This window comes from Nelumbo lutea, chromosome 3, assembly GCF_056320005.1.
Source record: "Nelumbo lutea isolate HS-2025 chromosome 3, American lotus-T2T, whole genome shotgun sequence".
Taxonomy (NCBI): Eukaryota; Viridiplantae; Streptophyta; class Magnoliopsida; order Proteales; family Nelumbonaceae; genus Nelumbo; species Nelumbo lutea.
Genome location: NC_142686.1, coordinates 67,419,084 through 67,438,443, shown reverse-complemented (window position 1 = coordinate 67,438,443; position 19,360 = coordinate 67,419,084). Strand labels below are relative to the sequence as shown.

The 19,360-nt window shown below is 36.6% G+C and overlaps 1 protein-coding gene across 2 annotated transcripts in view; it reads right to left on the bottom strand.

The window, feature by feature from the left end:
* Positions 1-18,554, bottom strand: part of LOC148865412 (signal peptide peptidase-like 2) — a 97,978-nt gene extending 79,424 nt beyond the window's left edge. For both annotated transcript variants that reach the window (XM_088978275.1, XM_088978276.1), the window contains exons 1-4: positions 18,408-18,554; positions 17,044-17,202; positions 15,056-15,167; positions 14,065-14,184 (exon numbers count right to left, since the gene is read on the bottom strand). In XM_088978275.1, coding sequence (XP_088834401.1) covers positions 14,065-14,184; positions 15,056-15,167; positions 17,044-17,202; positions 18,408-18,554 — 538 coding nt within the window. The remainder of the gene's footprint in view (positions 1-14,064; positions 14,185-15,055; positions 15,168-17,043; positions 17,203-18,407) is intronic.
* Positions 18,555-19,360: the final 806 nt, after the last annotated feature.

Here is a 19,360-nt window from a genome sequence, read left to right as displayed (position 1 = left end):
AGCCCACTTTCCTTTCTCAACTTGAACAGCAATGGTGTAGGCTTTTTGGGGCTCTCCTTGAGGTCAGTGCCCCATAAAATTGCCCATGAATTTGTTCAATACTTGTTTTGCACTCCATAAATTCCTAAGATTTCATATTTTTATCCATATCTAACTCTTATTCTTGGTGAATTTATTGAGAATAAGATAGTTTTTCATAATTGAGTGTAATGGTCATTTAAGCCATTTAATTATGGCTGTTTGTGATTGTCTTATTCTTTACTTATAAAGGTAGTGGTGTCCTTTTATTTCAAGTTGTTAGATCCTTCAGGCATCCATGTAGATCATGTGATACAAGGCTTTTTTTAAGGATAAAGAGAATTTCATTAAAGAAAGAAGTACATCAGCAGGTGATAAGATATGACCAAAGCATAAGAGCAATTTCAAGAAACCCAAAAAGGTCCAATACACCCACAAACTACAAACATGTATTACCCAATCATCCTAAAGTAAATCAAAGAAACAGACCCAACACAAATCCCCTAACATCAAAGACCACCAACCCGACACTAAACCAAAGTAAAGATCACTATCCTGAAACCCGCATCAATCTTCATCTGTAAGTGTTTCCTCTTGGTCTGAGGGACTGATACACATCCCAGCTCAGAACCCGGTCCAGCCCATTCCTCACGGGCCTGGGCCAGCCAGCAAGTAGACTTCCCTCTGCTCGAGTCCAGAAGGCGTGAATCTCATGAGCACGTCACACCACCGCCTAATCGTTTGCAGCTTTTGAGAGCCAATCATTGGGATTATTGTTATTTATTTTACAAGCAATTATTATCCTGTAACGGCCATGACGAGTCTCTCTTTTTCTATAAATAGCTACCCTGATAATGAATAACATAGAGAGAGATATTTTCATCACTAAACTTCGACTCCTTTTCTTCTTCTTTTCAGTGAACTGGTGCAGACTATTCCGCGAGGAAGGAAAATGCGGTCCGCTCGGATCCGCGAAGAAATAGATACCAATTTGGTATCAGAGCCGTTTGATCCTGGGGAGGAGCCAATGGAGGACTGGGAGCAGAGACTCAGTGGAGTGGAGCGTGGGCAGGCGGAGCTGGCCAAGGGTCAGGCGGAGATGAACCGTGTGATGGATGAGATGATGGGTAAGTTGAATAGCCTCAGCCTGAGTACTGTTAGTCAACAACAGCCCTTTCTGATGCATCAAGCGGCTACAGGAACCTCTCAAACTAGAACTGAAGGATTGGAGCAAGGGAGTGGATTCCATACTAACTTCCAACGGAGAGTCAGGGTGGGGTTACCGCGGTTTGATGGGAACAATCTAGATGGGTGGCTCTTGTTAATCAAACAGTATTTTGAGCTGCAAGAGGTACCAGAGGAACAATGAATCTCGGCGGCTAGTTTGGGCTTTGAAGGGAGGGTGATTGAGTGGTACTGCTGGTACAAAGATTTCCAGCCCACTTCTTCCTGGCGACATTTTGTTTCAGCATTAGATAGCAGGTTCAATGGTCCCCTAGGATCAAATCAAGCTGGAAGGTTAGCTAAGTTAACTCAAACTTCAACTGTGCAAGACTACCTTGAGGAGTTTCAGAGGTTGTCAAGCAGGGTTAAGGGGTTATCCGAGGAGTTCCTGGTGGGGTGTTTCGTAGCTGGGTTTAGACCAGATCTGTGGGCAGGGGTAGAAAAGTTCGAGCCAATGAGCCTAGCAAGGGCAACCCAATTGGCACTACATGAAGAAGAGGAGTGCAATGCTAAGAAGAAATTGCAGAAGGTGGAAGTAAGAAAGCCAAGGGCGGGTCCCAGCATCAACCCGGCATCCAAACTACCAGAAGTCAAGAAACTGACCCCAGCTGATGTCAAGGGCCGGAGGGCCAAGGGACTCTGCTACAGCTGTGATGAGCAGTTGCATCCTCAACACCGTTGCAAAACCCAGAAGTTGTTGTGGATACTTGGACTCTCAGAGGAGGATGAGGAATCTAGCGACGGACCTAATGAAACAGAGTTGCTCGAGGAAGTTGATCGAGCTCCTGAGATCTCCCTTCACGCCTTAACTGGTGGAAGCCCGGCACACACCATGAGAATTCAAGGTAACATTCTAGGCTGCCCTGTTTATGTTCTGATCGATGGTGGATCTACTGCAAATTTCCTAGACCCCAAAATAGCAAGGAAGGCAAGCCTTAACATGTCGACTGAACAACCGTTTGATGTCGTAGTGGCCAATGGTGAAACATTACATGGGGCAGGGACTTGCTTACAGGTGCCCATTAAGGCCCAAGGAGTAACAATGGTGGCAGACATGTATTTATTACCTTCAACTGGGTATGATGTCGTGCTTGGGGCCCAGTGGCTCAAAACTCTTGGGCCCATCGTGTGGGACTTCAATACATTATGTCTTCAATACACCAGCCCAAAGGGAACCCATACCTTAAAAGGGCTTAAACAGCCAGAACCCAGGTACCTAAAGAAAGGCCTGGATACTAGGATCATTAACAAGGCCCATCAGGCATACTTGTTACAGTTGCATAGCTCTCCAACCCAGGACTCCGAATGGGTGTGTGAGCCCAGGGTTGCCTCATTGTTAGAAGAATTTAAGGAGGTGTTTGGGGAACCTAAGGGACTGCCGCCAAAAAGAGATTGTGACCATGCCATTACCCTTGCAAAGGGGTGGAGCCCATTAATGTACGGCCTTATAGATACCCCCAATACCAAAAGGGAGAATTGAAAAGATCATTAGGGAAATGCTACAGGAAGGAGTAATAAGGCCCAACAACAGCCCATTTTCGGCTCCTGTTCTCCTAGTAAAATATAGATGGTGGGTGGAGACTTTGTGTGGACTACCGAGCCTAAACAAGGTAGTGATCAAGGACAGTTTCCCCATTCCCATGGTGGATGAGTAGTTTGATGAACTCTATGGTACCATTACCTTCTCCAAAGTGGACCTCAGATCTGGGTATCATCAGACCCGGATTAGAGAGGGTGATGAATACAAAACTGCCTTTTGCACTCATGAAGGATGTTACGAGTACCTTGTGATGCCCTTCAGATTAAGCAATGCACCCTCCTCATTCAAGGCACTCATGAATGACATTTTCAGGGACCACTTGAGAAAGTTCATCATGGTTTTTTTATGATATTCTAACCTACAGCTATTACGCCGACACCAGCTGTTTGCTAAGAAGAGTAAGTGTAAGTTTGCAGTAGAGAGCATCGACTACCTTGGTCATGTCATCTCCAAGGAAGGAGTTAGTGTGGACCCAGAGAAGATTCAGTGTATGTTAGCATGGCCTTGGCCCAAAACTCAAAGGGAACTGAGGGGATTTTGGGGCTAACCGGTTATTATTGGAAGTTCATAGAAGGGTATGGGCTGAAGGCCCAACCACTTACACAACTTTTGAAGAATGATGGTTAGGGCTGGAATGAACAGGCAGAACAGGTTTTTCAAACTCTCAAGCAGGCTATGGCCACCACTCTGGTGTTGGGCCTACCTAATTTTGATAGCCCATTTACTATCGAGTGTGACGCCAGCGGGTATGGTGTGGGAGTTGTGTTAACCCAGAATGGGCAACCTATCGCCTACTACAGCAAGGGACTACAAGGCCGGAATTTGCACCTCTCTACCTATGACAAGGAATTACTGGCCATGGTGCTAGCTATTCAGAAGTGGAGACCTTATATTTTGGGGAACAAGTTCTTTGTGTTGACTGATCATCAAAGTTTAAAATTTTTGACAAAGCAAAAACTTCACACCCCTTTCCAACAAAGTCTAATTAGCAAACTCCTGGGGTACAGGAAAGGAAAGGAAAATGCACCAGCAGATGCACTATCAAGGAAGGCTGAAGAAGAGATACGGGCCATCTCTCGGCCCATTCCTAGCTGGATTAAGGACCTGAAGCGAGAGACCACACAATCCCAAACTAAAAGAAATCTAAGAGGTCATTGTTGCAGGAAGAAAGCCGGGACACCCAAGTACGAGTTTAAGCAAGGCTTGATTTTGTGGAATGGATGTGTGGTGTTGAGCACTGATTCACAATATAGGCACAAGATTTTTGAGGAAGCTCATGCCTCCCCTACTGGGGGACACTTAGGGTATTACAACACTATGCAACGACTAAGGGGAATATGCTATTGGAAGGAATATAGGAAGGAGGTGAAACAGTGGATCCGTGAATGTGGCACATGTCAGAGAAACAAAACAGAAAACCTTCCCACACCCGGACTACTGCAACCACTGCAAATCCCAGACAATGTATGGAGTGAGATATCCATGGATTTCATTGAAGGTTTGCCACTCTTACACAAGAAATCTGTCATTTTTGTAGTAGTGGATCGGCTAACTAAATATGGACACTTTTTTGCGTTAGCCCACCTATATTCAGCCCAGGAGGTTGCTTAAGTATTCCTTGATGGGGTCCTTAAATTACATGGCATATCCCTCTCGATTGTGAGTGATCGAGATCCAGTCTTCACTAGCAATTTCTGGAAGGAGTTTTTCAGGCTACAAGGAACCCAGCCGAAGTTGAGTACAGCCTACCACCCGCAAACGGATGGACAGACGAGGGTTCTTAACCGCACACTAGTGGTCAGCCACACCAATGGGTGAAATGGCTCCCACTCGCTGAATGGTGGTACAATACCACCTTCCTTTCGACAACTAAGAACACACCATATCAGTTGGTATACGGTACCGCCCCCCCACCCCCCCACCCCACCCACCCTCTTATCTTATGTTCCAGGGACAACCAGAGTCCAAACAATGGATATCGAACTCAGAGAGGCGAAAACCATTCTGGAGGATTTAAAATATCACCTCCAGATTGCCCAGTCATTTTAAATACTTATTTTTCCAATTGTGTACTAAAAGAACCAATAAAAACATCAACAAACAAATACTAATAAAAGTGAGTTAAGATTTGAGATTAAATAGTTTATGAGATTTTAAGAGATGGGAAGAAGGTTGGGTTGGGCCCAACTGGAGCCCAGTCCAATCCAAAGTCAACTTCGGGTTAGGTTGGGTTGGGTTAGGGTTGAAGGAATTTAGTAAGGGTTAGGATTAAGGTTAGGTAGATCAGGTTGAAGGTCGAATTGGATTAGAGTTAGGGTTGGGGGTTTAGAACTTAGGGTTGAGCTAGGGTTGGCCTCAACCCGACCTAACCCGGCCCGACTTACAGCCCTAATAACCTCCCTATTTGGTTTGAGAACTATCCTTCTCTACCCAATCCCCTCTGTTTCCCTCCAAGATCAGCTTTTGCACTATGTTGATGCTACCCAAAATCGTCCCATGTTCTATTGCTTCGTTGGAGTAATTCTTGAGGTTTTTTCCTTCAATTAGATCATCTCTCTTCACTAGAAAGTCTTGAAGGTTCTGAGCAATCAATCTCCAACCAAACCCCTGTTTTACTTCTGGTAGGCAAACCAATTGATTTCTATTTTTGCTGAATATCTCGGTCATAGACACAAGCCATCCTTTCTAATTTGACCTCAAGACGACCTGATACTTTCTGTATGGACTTCCCAACGAACTCACCCAACGATTGATCTTCACTAAAAAAAGCATTCCATCGATAAAACCTTTCAGCCACTATGTAGCTTCTCTAGTTTAAAAAAAAAAAAAAAATAGTTGCTCTTCCTTCTTCTCTTAGTTTCAGAACTACTTGGTCTCTACCTCTTCCTTCTAATATCAATTTCTTTGCCTCAATTATGTTCTCAACTCTCCAGCGCACCGAAGCGAGATTTGTTAAGCCTGTATCTCCTTTCATCCTCCAAAAGGAGTTATTTGTCCAGCAACATCATTGGGTGGTTCTAGCATTACTTTCTCTCTCAAACAAACCACTCCAATTATCAAGGTGGAATGGTCGTTGAGTAGTCGGGCTGCCAATTCAAAACTGTTTGCGGGAACTCCGGATAGTTATTCTTTTTTCTGATCGTGTGATGCAAGGCTTATACTTCTAATGATGAGCTTGCAACAGTCCAGCTATGATCTGCCACTGAATGTGGCCGTATCATGATAGAGTTTAAGGCCCCGTTTGGCACCAAATCCTTAGAATTCCATCCAGAAAAGAATGGATTCTGGACTTTTTTTTATTCTATGAAACTATACAAGTGTTTGGTATAAAGCTCTAATTCCCATTTGTGGGAATTAGAATGTTGTTTGGCATGATTCTACTTCTTTGGATTAATTCTCTGATACTTAAGTTTCTATACAACAGTTCAACTCCTCCCTATATCAATGAATTGAAAGGCTTATGGCAGAGGCAAGGCATAAGCCTCAAAAGTATATTATATAATTTATGTAGAGAGATTGGGCCGAATGGGTCTTAATTTCATTGAATTTTGGTAGCCTTATTTCTATTTTATTCTTTTCTGTAATAGGCCTTCTTTATGGGCCTTAATACTTATTCTACTTATGTGTTTTTTTAAGTCAAACACCCAACTAGGGGCACTTATGTAACTTACCAATATTTTATTATTTAGCACATATATAATCAAATTGAGAGACAGAGAGAGGATCTAACATCTCTCTTCCTCTTCCCTTTTCTTTCATTCTCTTCTATTACTTCTAAATCCTTTTCTGAACTTCTCTTTCTTCTTCTTTATTTTATTTTTCAGAATTATTGCTGGTGTGATTTACAAATTGGTATTAGAGTCAAGTTCCCACCTTCTGCAATTTCTTCTATTAGGCCCATACACAATGTGTGTAGAGAACTGATCAGCTAATTGATTGGTAGCTTATACAACCCAGTTTAAGAGGGTTTTTGGAGAGAAATTTACCCTTGTTTGAGGCCCAAGACAGGTTCTTGGAGATTTTTCTAAGAACCCTAGATAACTGGAGAAATTGATTTAAGGGTTCTAGAGACACTTTTAAGCTAGTGCTTGGGGCTTGAAGGGAAGCTTTTTGGTCATCTTTGAGATCAATCCAAGTTGGAAAGGGTTCTAGAATCCCTGGTAGGAGCAATTGGACTTTCATTCCCGGCAATGGACTTTCTCTTCCATATCCAGCTCCTATTGAACCTTGTATTGAGTCCTCTATAGTTCCTTCTATTAACGAGGACTGTTCTTCTCCTCCCAACTCTCTCATTCCTGTTCCTCCCCCTCCTCTTACTAGTCCTCCTATTTTTACCACTCATCCTATTGTTCAGAGGTGGTACTAATAACATGGGCTAAGGCATACACAAGTTGTTCCCACACCTCCATTTGAGCCTTCGATACTTCCAGCCACTAAAGAAAAGATAGGTCCAACATCACCATCACTAGTACCTTCATTTCCAGACCTTGACCTACCCATTGATGTGAGGAAAGGTAAGAGAAAATGTACAACTCATTGCATTTCGAAACACCTTTCTTACAACTTATTACCCCCTTCCTACTATTCTTTCCTAGCCTCCATTTCCTCTCAACCCATTCCAAAGTCTGTAAATGAGGCCTTGGCCTAACTAGAGTGGAGGGGTGCAATGAGAACTGAAACAGAAGCACTTCATATGAACAATACCCGAGACATTGTTAATTTGCCTGCTAGAACGAAAGCTATTGGATGTAAGTGGGTTTACAACATCAAGTATCATGTTGATAACGATTGAGACATATAATCCATAACTTGTTACCAAGGGATATACCCAGGTGTATGGGATAGATTATATGGAGACCTCTCCGATAGCTAAGATGATTTCTATAAGGGTTTTATTGTTTTTGGCAGTGAGTTGTGATTAGCCTCTTTTATCAATTTGATGTTAAGAATGCATTCTTGAATGATGATCTAATTGAAAATATGTCTCTTCCCCATGGTATGTTTGGTAAGGAAATGCACGACAAGGTATATAAACTAAAAAAATCACTTTATGGCTTGAAGCAATCTCCACGTGCTTCGTTTGACAAGTTTAGGGCTGCTCTTGTTCAGTTTGGATATACTCAAACCCAATCAAATCATACCCACTTTGTTAAGAGGAGAGATACTCGGTCACCTTTCTTATTGTTTTATGTGGTTGATATTGTTGTTATTGACAACGATACATAGGAATTTAATGACCTTAAAAGGTTCCTTAATTCTAAGTTTGAAATCAAAGACTTAGGGGAGTTGAGATATTTCTTGGGCATTGAAGTTGCTATATCCACATTTTGAAAAATTTAAATTTTTTTTAGACTCTAGTTCCATTAAAAATAAAATTCCTTCTTTACATACATTTGATACACTGTGTGTTTCTTATTGTTTAAGTAAAATTCGCACTATACCCTTTCCTCACACATCTATGTAGGCTACCTCACCATTTGAAATTATACATAGTGATGTTTGTACTTCATTTGTTATTTCTCAATTTGGATACAAGTACTTTGTTTTGTTCATTGATGATTGCACCAGGTACATATGGATTTATTCTATCCTACATTTCAGCTATTTCATGTTATGGTACGAGTTCGATTCCTAACACATGCGTATTCTCAACTCATATTCAAGGGGAGAATACACTGATAAAGACTTTTTGTCCTATTCGAAGAGCCATGTGAAACAAGTTCAATGAAATTGTCTAGATACACCTCAACATAATGGAGTGGTAAAGTGTAAGAATGGGCATGTATTTAGTGTTGTGAGAACCCTGCTACTATAATTTCATGCTACTTCATTTTGGGTAGAGGATACTAGTACCATTGTTTTCTTAATTAACTAGCAGGGACCCATGTGATGCACGGGATTTATTAAGCGAAAGATAAATAATAAAAAGGGTCATTTACTAAAATATCCTTATAATTTCATGTATTTACTAAAATCTACCTTATAATTAGAATTTTACTAAAACACGACTTATAATTTGCAATGTATTTAATAAAACACCACTAAAACACAATTTTGACCTTAACATTCATTTAAATAAATTTAATCAAAAGAAAATTAAAATAAAATTACCATTTTTGCCTTTAATAAGACACGAGCAACCACTCTATTGGCTATATTCGGTCAATTTTGTTTTCTGTACAAAAAAAGTGTTAAGGGTATTTTTGGAATAAAAACCATGGGCTTAATGGAAAAACAAACACTACTTAATGAAAGGTTGATTAAGTAAATAAGTTGTAAAATATATGGGATGTTTTAGTAAAATGAAAACTATAATGTAGGTTTAAATAAATATGTAAAACTATAAGGTGTGTTCTAGTAAATGACCCTCATAGAAAAACATAAGAGTATACAATTGTTTTATATTTTCAAAATTTTAAATAATTAATAATTATTCCTATTTTATATACTACTTTTAATAACTTTTTATAATGCAAAATAACAATAATTAATTTCATTTAGGTTTATTCATTAAACTGATGAAACCGACTAACCCAATCAACTAGATCCGAATTGGTCGGTTTTCTAGTATTTTAGATTGGCTTTGGTTCAAAATTTTCCCAATTCGACCAAGTTGATAAGTTTCACTTTGGCCATTTGTAAACCTACCAAAATCGAATGACCAAACCATGGATATATATTAATATTTTATATTTTAAATATAATTTTTAATATATAAAGTGGGAAATTTCCCATATTTCTTATTCTAATATGTTTTATATCATAAATCTAATTTTTAAATTTATTTTTTAATAATTACACTATAAATTTTAAAATTTAATTTAATTTCTAAGTTTAAATCTTTTGAACCGACTAACCAAACCAAAAAATCGACCCAAACTAGTACAACTTGAGTGGGTCAATTTTCACAAAAGGTCAGCTAGTTTCAAATGACCAACTCCCTAACCTAACTAGGTCAATTTGGTTGGCCAAATAGCCTATGGCCGAACCGAACCTACTCATGAACACTCACAATTTCAACTAAATTAATAGTCTCATCTCTAATAAATAACAATAGTTTAATCTCCAATATTGAAAATTTATAGTGAAAATACACAACTATTGAAAATATATTGATAATAAAAAAATACAATAAGTACTAAAAATATATTAACTTAGTCAATAAATAGTATAATCTCAAATAATAGTTTAATCTCTAATAAATATTAATCAATAAGTTATAACAAAAATACAATAAATACAACAAGTACAATAAGTTAAATGTAAAATTTTCAATAATAGTAGTTTAATCTCCAATAATTATTGAAAGTTTTCTGTTAAATAACAAAACAAAATAAATTTATACATAACCATTGAAAATATATTTATCACAAAAAATAATAAATAATAATTTTAGTATATATAATTATATAATAAATACAGATTAAGAGTTTAAAATTATTATTAATAAATATTAAATTTTTTGAAAGTTTTTTTCTCGAATTATTACTTGATATAAGTGAAATTAGTTATTTACAATATTATGTAAAAATATTAAATTATATAATTTCATATTATGTTATTATTATTTTTTCTACTTTTTTGATTTTTTTTAAAATTATAATTATGTTTTAAATTTCAATATTGTGTTATTTGATTCACTCGAAAATCTAATTAAAATCTAGTTATGATAAATATTAGTTATTTAAATAATATATAAAATATTTACAATGTTTTTGTTATTTCAATTTTATTTTTTAAAGCTATTACATATTATTAAGTATTTAAAAAACATTTAAATTGATAATCCAGAAAAAAAAACATAATTTAAATTTTTAGTAAATAATTTCGTCATATATTTTGTAAAAATATAAAATTATTTTTTGTGTTTTTACTAAATATTTTAAAGTTATTATATAATTTTGTTAGAATATTTAAATAATTGTTAATGTTTTTAATCCAAACTTTCTTTAGATAGATATAGATAAAAAGTAGGGGAGAGGATAAATAGGAATTAGAGATAATTTAGGAGAGAAACTCTCTACTAAATTAGAGATAATTTTGGAGATAAATAGGAATTAGAGATAATTTTGGAGATAAATAGGAATTAGAGATAATTTAGAAGATAAATAGGAATTAGAGATAATTTTGGAGAAAGTGGGGGGTAGCGGGGGGAGATAGTTTAGGAGAAGAGGTTATTTAGGTTATTGGGAAAGTGCATCTCATTGGTTGTTTCAAAAATAACATGGAATTAAAAAAATAAAAATTCAACAAAAGGAGAAAATTTCTAGACTTCCTTGTTATATATATATATATATATGTCATAGAAAATTTCTATGACATCATTTCATTTCTAGGTAGATTTTGAATACGACATTCCATTTTCATCAATAATAAAAATACTTCTTACATTCCATAATTATTTATTTTAATTTTTTATAATTTAATTATGGCATTATTTATTAATCCATTTGACGCTAAATGGTCGAATTGCTTACCCACCATTGAGAGGGAAGAAAATGGTTTTGTTTTTAAATTACTTTTCAAAATCTTTATTTTTATATTATTAAAATTAATATTGTGGATTTAATTACAAGAATTTAATGATGAGAAAAATATATCTTAAATATAGGATTTAATTTATGAGAATAGGAAAATATTATTATTTCCAACTAGTTTTTAAATTCTACATTCCATTTCCCCACCATTAATAAAAACATTTCTTATTTATCATACTTATTATTGTTTAATATGTAAGTTAAAAATGTTCCCAATTTTTTTAATTTCTATTTTTTTATTTTATTATTTAATCGTGACAGGATTAACCCATTTGACCCAAAATGATTTAATTTCTTACCAACCTAGATGAAAACGATATTTTTGCTAGGTAGATTTTAAAAGTATAAACTTTTATGTTATTGGAATTATTAATTTATTATGTATGGATTTAATTAATAGAACTTAATGATGAGAAGAAACAAAAATGACTTAAATATATGATTCAATGAACATGAATGCAATTTAATAACTTAAATGTTGGATTTATTGAGAGAGAATTGAATGCATTGAATATCTTTAAATTACCTCTTTTCAACTCATTTAATATCAAGAATGATTACCAATTTGCCCTCATTTTTTATCAATAAATATAAATACAAAGGGGTAAATTTTGTCCTTAGAAAATTCTAGAAATATTCTTAAGGCCATTCGTACTTTTTAAAGTAGTATAGATATAGATTGTTCTTCCTATTTTATTCTTACTAATATGTCTCATTTCTAGAAATTGTTTGGTTGTCCTCCAGACTTGTCTCACCTCTAGCTGGTGTGAAGGATTTTCTCGTCTTCTATTGCAAAAAAGGTTATGTGACCTCCTACGCCTACAACCCTATTTCCTCCCCGGTCCAGATCATCACTCTACAAATGCTCCTATAAGTTATGTTCCTTCAAATTCTGTTTATATTTCTACCAAATCTCTTCATTATTTTTCTCATATTTCTAGACCCCCAACCACTACGATTTTCCTTCAAACCATAGTTCATTTTCTGTAATGTTATCTACCATAGATATTCTCTGCTCATATTAGTAGGCTATTACCAGTTCATATTGGAGAGAAGCCATAAATGCAAAAATTCATACTTGACATGAGAATGACACTCAAGACTTGGTGGTCCCTCCTTCAGATGCTTCTATCATTGAAAGTTGTTAGATTTACATGGTCAAGTTGAAGTCTGATGGTTCATTAAATTGGCACAAAGTCACCTTGTTGCTCTAGGCAAGGCTCTTGAAGCTAAGGTCCCCCAATAAGACACAATGATCATAGGTAACTCTAGGCAAGGCTCTTGAAGCTAAGGTCCCCCATCTAAGGGATCGGGGGGGGGGGGGGTGGATTGAAAGTTTGTCCAAGTCTTCTTGTAGTAAGGGAAGTTCTTTCAATCCCAAAGCATCTATAAGATTGTTAAAGTTTCTCATGCTAGTCCTAATGCTTTGGGTTGTGTTATTTGATTCACTCGAAAATCTAATAACACTGAAATCATCTCCAGAACACCAAGGGCCCTCCCCAAACTCCTCTAATGAAGACAACTCCTCCTAGAACAAATCTAACTTGGGGCCAATAGACATTAGTTAGAGCCCAAGCATTCCCATCAGAAGAATTTCTAAATTTTAAAGAGACAAAATTGTTTAATTACAACCCAAAACCTCATTTTTCCAAATTGTTAGAATCCCCAAAGGATCCCCATGAAGGAGCAAAGAACCAACTATCTTCATGTAACCATTCTAAGAGTCCCTGAAAAGTTCCCTTTCCTTCTCTCCTTTCTCCTATTATCCTCCCTTCCATAGCTTATGTTACATTTAAGTTTTTCAACCTTCCTCTTCTTTTTCTTTCTTTTCCTTCCATTCTTTCTCTGATAAACTTTTGCTCCCCTCTCTTTATGCCCCTCCACCTTGGAGCCTTTTTTCTCCCCTTTTTCTTCGTGGTTCGGAGGAGTAATTGTTTCCTGGCTGGGCAGTTAAGTAATTCTATATATCTCTTCTTTTTCTTCCTTGTTCCATGCATGAAACTCTAGAAGGGTAACATGGTATCAGAGCAAGTGTATGAAGGTTGTTTGGATGATTCAAGTTGAAGAACAAGAGACTAATTCTGAGGCTCAAAGAGCTGGGCTAAACTGCTTAGTCTGGGATGTTTTGGAGAACTAGGGTTTAGTTGGAAGCATCTACACCTGAGCATAGAGATCAGTTTCGAATGGGGATTTAATAAGAGGTATTTTGAGAAGTCTTTTAAACATTTTTCGGAAACTTTATGTGCAGTTTTAAGGAGTGAAATATCATATTTTCATATCTGCTCAAAATGGAAATTTCAAATGACAGCTTCGGTCTTCCTTGAATATCTTCTAGTCTGTTGGGAATTTGGACTAGATAATCACCATTTGAGTTTGGTTTCATTCAGTAGGTAGAATATCCCTGTTTTAGTGCCAGAAATTTCTGGTAGCTTACCTGAACTGTTTGATCCCCTGATGTCCTAGTTGAATTCGGTTATGCATTTAACATCCATGGTTTTCTACAAGACTATTTACGTAGGAGATTGGAAGCCAACCACCAAAATTTGCAAAGTTGAGGATAAAATTTTCTATCTTGATCCAAGAACTAACGTATAGGATGAAATTTAGAAAGAATTAGGCAATACAAAAGAATCTCCAAATGGATAAGAATTCTTCTCATGGCAAACCAACAAACCACAATATGACAAATGGCAACTAAAACCAATCAAAATATTTAAAGACAGCATATTGAACTCAAGTTATTACCTTTTCTACCAACTTCCATTGGTTTCTTTATAGTGTCTCCTTCTGACTTCGGAATCATCACAACAGGAATGATAATGTTTAGAGATGTATCATTGCCAGAACACACCATTTTATAAAGTTCTGGGGAGGACAGAAAACAAAGTTAAGATGTAACATCCAAGATGTAAAATAAACTTAAATGAAGAGTCCCACATTAAAGAATCAGTTCTCAAGAAATTTCATAAACGTACTATTTTAATGATCCAGAAAGGTTCCAATTTTTTAGGGATCAGCAATGATACTTTCACCAATGAACAGAGGAACAAATATACAAAATCTAGGACGTTTCCATCTTGAGATGATGTCTTCCTCTCACCACACCATGCTCAAGGAGCAAATTCCAATCCCAAAACCTTTGCCACATGTCCAGAAGCAACCCTTCTGTGGGATTTTACTGATAACAAATTGTAACTTTGAATGAGATAATGTCATGGCAATATACTCCAATACAAGGGTATAGGGTGGACATGGACAGGGAGAATGAAAACATGGCAATCCCTATCCAATGAATAGCTGGATTGGTTGCAGTGTTCCTCCACTTGGCTAGGTGAACTGACCTAGATAAGAAACCCAATTCAGCTGATAACATGACATAGGCCAATAATACTAGTGTCACAAAAGTGGCCCAAAGATCTTAAAACACAGAAGGACAACATAATGTAAGACCATCATAACCCATGTTAGCACAAAAGTTCTTGTTTACATTTTGTCCCTTTGAGGGACTGCCAAGGTAGTCAATCCTGTGATGCTGGTGTCTAGCATTGAAATAAAATTAAAATGATTATATGTCTACTAGGAGGGACAAATACCTATTTCCTGGGAAGCTAACAAGAACTCATTGGCTTTATTTACGAGGATGTCAAATCCTCTTATTTATAACAGGTTTGGTTTACACATTGGAAAATTATTGTTATGTTTTTATTAAAAGAAAGGAAAGAAAGAAATATACTACCTTCATTGTCATTTATCACCACTAAGCCAGATGCACCTTCTGATTGTGCAACTTGTGCTTTAGTTGTGAAGGCACAATCTCCACGCGTAGATACAACTATAGAGTTGGATAGCTGCAAACCAAAAATTTTGTTTAAAATAAAAATTAGCAGCTAAAAATCTAAAAAAGAAGGATAACAGAAATAAAATGACATAAAAAACAGTAGAAATTCAAAAAATAAAATAAGTTGATGTATAAGAAAGAAAAAATGAACTGTAGAGAGAAAGAAGAAGAGAAAGAAGAGAAGTGAGAACAACAAGAAGAGAGGCAAAAAGTTCTCTAGCTGCCTCTTCCTCATTTATTATTTTCCTATTCCTTTGTATATTGAATTTGGGAATACTTTTGCTCTCTTTTTGGTTGAAGATGGGTTCAACCTACAGGAGGTGGTAGGGTTGTTCAACTCCAGCTTCTTGAGGCAACAGAAAAAGAGAGGAGGGATTATGTGGACAGTAAGAGCAGTGGTGGGGTGGACCATTGAAGAAAGAAATCAAAGATTATCCAGTGAGAAGAGTAAGTCTAAGGAGGAACTGATTGAAATAATTACAGTTAGGACAGCACATTGGGTAAAGACCTTGTACCTCTTTTGTGAGTTCTCAACCAATGACATTTTAAGGGCTTGGACTGTAGTGGCGCAATCAGGTAGACTTGTAGAAAAAGTGCAGATGGAATGGAGACCTCCAGCTGGGAATAAGATGAAATTGAACTTTGATGGCAGCTCATTGAGCAATCCAAGAAAAGAAGGCATATGGGGTGTATACAGAAACAAGCAAGGAGAGGTAGTGGCCTTGTATTTGGTTCCAATTGGCTTTGGAGATTCAGTTCAGGCTGAAATATGGGCTCTGCTACAAGGAACAAAGCTTGCTATACAACTTGGAATTAGGGAACTGGAAATTGAAGGAGACTCACAATTGGTCATTGCTTGGACAAAGAAAATCAATTCAGTCCCTTGGAAATACAGACAAGCTTTTAGGGAAATTTATATCCTAGAAAAAAGGTTTAATGCTACATTCAGCTGGATAAGGACTGCCTATGGAATGGCAGATATGTTGGCAAAACAAGGCATTGACAGGCCTCTTCTATTTTGGGCAAAATTGTAACATGATGTAATCTGAGATGGGGAAATGAGTAAATGATTGTACTAAATTTATGAATTATTAATGAAATCTTTTTACTGATAAAAATTAAGTTTGGGAAATTAGGGGCCTTCAAGGATAGGAGGGGTGGTGACAGATGGACAAGGGAATTTTGTAGTAGTATTCCCAAAACCTATAGGAGTTGGAGCTTTAGTAAGTGAAAAAATATTAGCTGCTTTAGAGGGCCTAATAGTGGCTAGGACATCGAATTGCTTGAACCTGGTGGAAGGGGATTCTAAGGTGGTTATTGGATGATTGAAGAATGAATATACAGTGATCTGGCAGTTTAAGATTGAGGAAGATCAAACATTTGGTGAATTCTATGCCTGTATCCTTCACGTTGACCCAAAGATCAGCTAATGCATAACTGATGCATTGGCAAGCAGGGGGTGATTTATGAATAGGGAACAACATTTCTAGGGTAACTTATAACATAGATTAAATGTTAAGTTAGATAGGTCTTGTGCCAATCTAACATTTGGAGTGCTTTTACACAGAATCATACATAATGATCCTTTATCCACAGTTAATAAATGTTTTCTAGTACGAATAAACAAAATAATAAGATCACCACACCATAAAACACAACCAAAGTCCAAGAACACACAAAAATGCATGCGAAATAGTGAATGAGGAACCGAAAAGAAAGTTTAACAAGCGTCCAATACCAAAAAATCCTCAACTTTGAGGGAATTGTGGCTTTCTAAGGAAACACATGGAAAGTGCATAAAAATCTCTGAAGGAACTTTTACTTGCCTGAAAGTAAAACTAAGCAATATTTTGTGATCATGTTTTATAAAGATTGCAAGGAAGGACCTTAGAGGAGGAACTTGAACAGCAACTCAGGGGATTTGCAAAAACAACAGGCAATTTTAGAGCATCGCGTCTCTGACGTGGTAATATTGCACCAAATTTAGCACTCAATCCAACCAGGCTTTCACCTTCAACACCATCGACCCAGTTCTTCACTAAAACCTGACAATTGAGTTCAGAGATACTCAGAAATCAACACTGTAGATGTCTAAATAGGAAGAAGATGATGAAACAGAGAATCTTAATGACATATAACCAAGATAATGAATAGATTTATGTAATGTATCTATATGAGTTTATAAATGGGATAACACAAATATGCACAAGCTAAAGTGCAATGGCTCCATAGTTTCATGTTCAGAAACACCAAATCCTTTTATAGTTAAAATAATAATATAAAATAAAAAAAGGGAAAAAGCATAAGGAAACATAGAAATGTAAAAAAGCATTGAAGCACCACTAGATAAGCTTAAGATGAACTAACAAGAACATCTCAAGAAGATAGTGCAGCTTAATTGTCAAACAAACTGTTATACCATAAAAGATACAGAAGGACCATGCGAAAACAATTAATGTTGCACAAACAACTATTCTGTTTTGGGTAAAACTAAGGAAATTAATGGACAGAATTCAAACTTTAGAAAGAATCTCCTCAATTCTTCTGTCTACTCTATTGATTAAATAGTAAAAAGCTCGGGTAGTATTTTGTAACCAAAGCCTTCAGCATCGAATACATAGATAAACATTTAAATTGTTGTAAAAATTCCAAGGGTTAAATGCTTAAATCAACTAGTACATCTCGAAAGGGCAGAGCTTCAACGGCACACAAAAATCGAGGAGGGGGTGGGGGCAATAGGCGCATTTGGTGTTTGAAGAAACATTTGAATTTTCATGACATTAACACGCTAGACTACTTGATCAGTTGATCATGGCACATTGCCAGACTAAAAAGATTTTATGCTCGGATCTTTACAATTGTCCATTTCTGGAATTCTGATGGATATGTTATGATTAGACAGAATTACCAGGAAGAAGTAGTTTTCCCATCTTGTTTAAATTTTAATTTATTTGTCAAGATTCAGCTTTCAGCATTTTGTAAGCTTAAAATAAGCCTCAATTTTGGACATGTCCGGCACTAATTGCGCAATGCAGAAGAAATTCCAATATACAGAATAAATTTCATATATACACCAAATTTCTTGGGGAAAGATGTCATTTTGAAAGCAAACTAACAAAGACAACATAAAACCCGGAACCCTGCACACCAATATTTGCCAAAAACAGGAACAATTAAGAGACCATTTCGAATATGTTCATCAATTATCACAACTTCTAACCAACTAAAAGAGGAGAACACGACCACTCACCGATTGGAACTGGTTGTTGCAGGAGGTGGATCCAGATCTCGAGGTGGAATTATCTGCATTGGAGTCGGCAGCCGTGAACGGAAGATAAACGAGGAGGAAGAGATGAAGGGTTGCCAAAATGTAGAGAGAAATTGCAGAGATCTCCATGGCCACCGGCACTCGTCTTCGCCTGCAACCAACCAGTCCTTCCCGCGAACACGGCCGGTGTTTTTCGTTTCTTCTTTTTTCTTCTTCTTCTTCTTCTTCTTCTTCTTCTTTTAACGGTCAGGAACCGAAGGCTTGTCTTCTTATGCCTATTCAAATATATAGTACGAGCGAAAATGGGGCCCCTAGTTGGAGGGCATCTGAACCGTATTTACGGAATCAAGGATCCTGATGGATAGAACCATCAACTGCGATGGATAGAACCATCGTTGTTGATTAATGAAAAAGGAGAAATGTAATCCAAAGGGATGAAGTTAGCTTGTTACTTGTTGTATTCGTGGTGGAGCGGTCCACAAATACCTAAAATTCATCTAAAAAGGGAACCGGGTTTTTCACCGATGATAAGGGCTATACCCTGGCCCGGGCATTGGGCCTAATTAATACATTCTATTTAATTTGTACAATATTTTTACATTATATGGCATTATGACGTAATATATCTATACTATATTTTATATACAAAATGAAAATATTATATGTAATATATTATACATGTTTAAGGGATTGATGACATTATAGAGAACATACAATCAAAATAGGATGCATGATTTCATGTAGCCAACGTCATATGGTTTGCTTTTTTCTTTAAACCAACCTATGGTAGCAAATATCATATAGTTTGGGCTCTATAAACTTTTCTCCCTAATTAATGCCTCTTAAATATAACAAATGAAATCAAAATTACTGTAAAGGACCAAAAAGCACCTAAGAAATTTATAGAGGTTTAATTGAGTCAGGCCTACATCTTC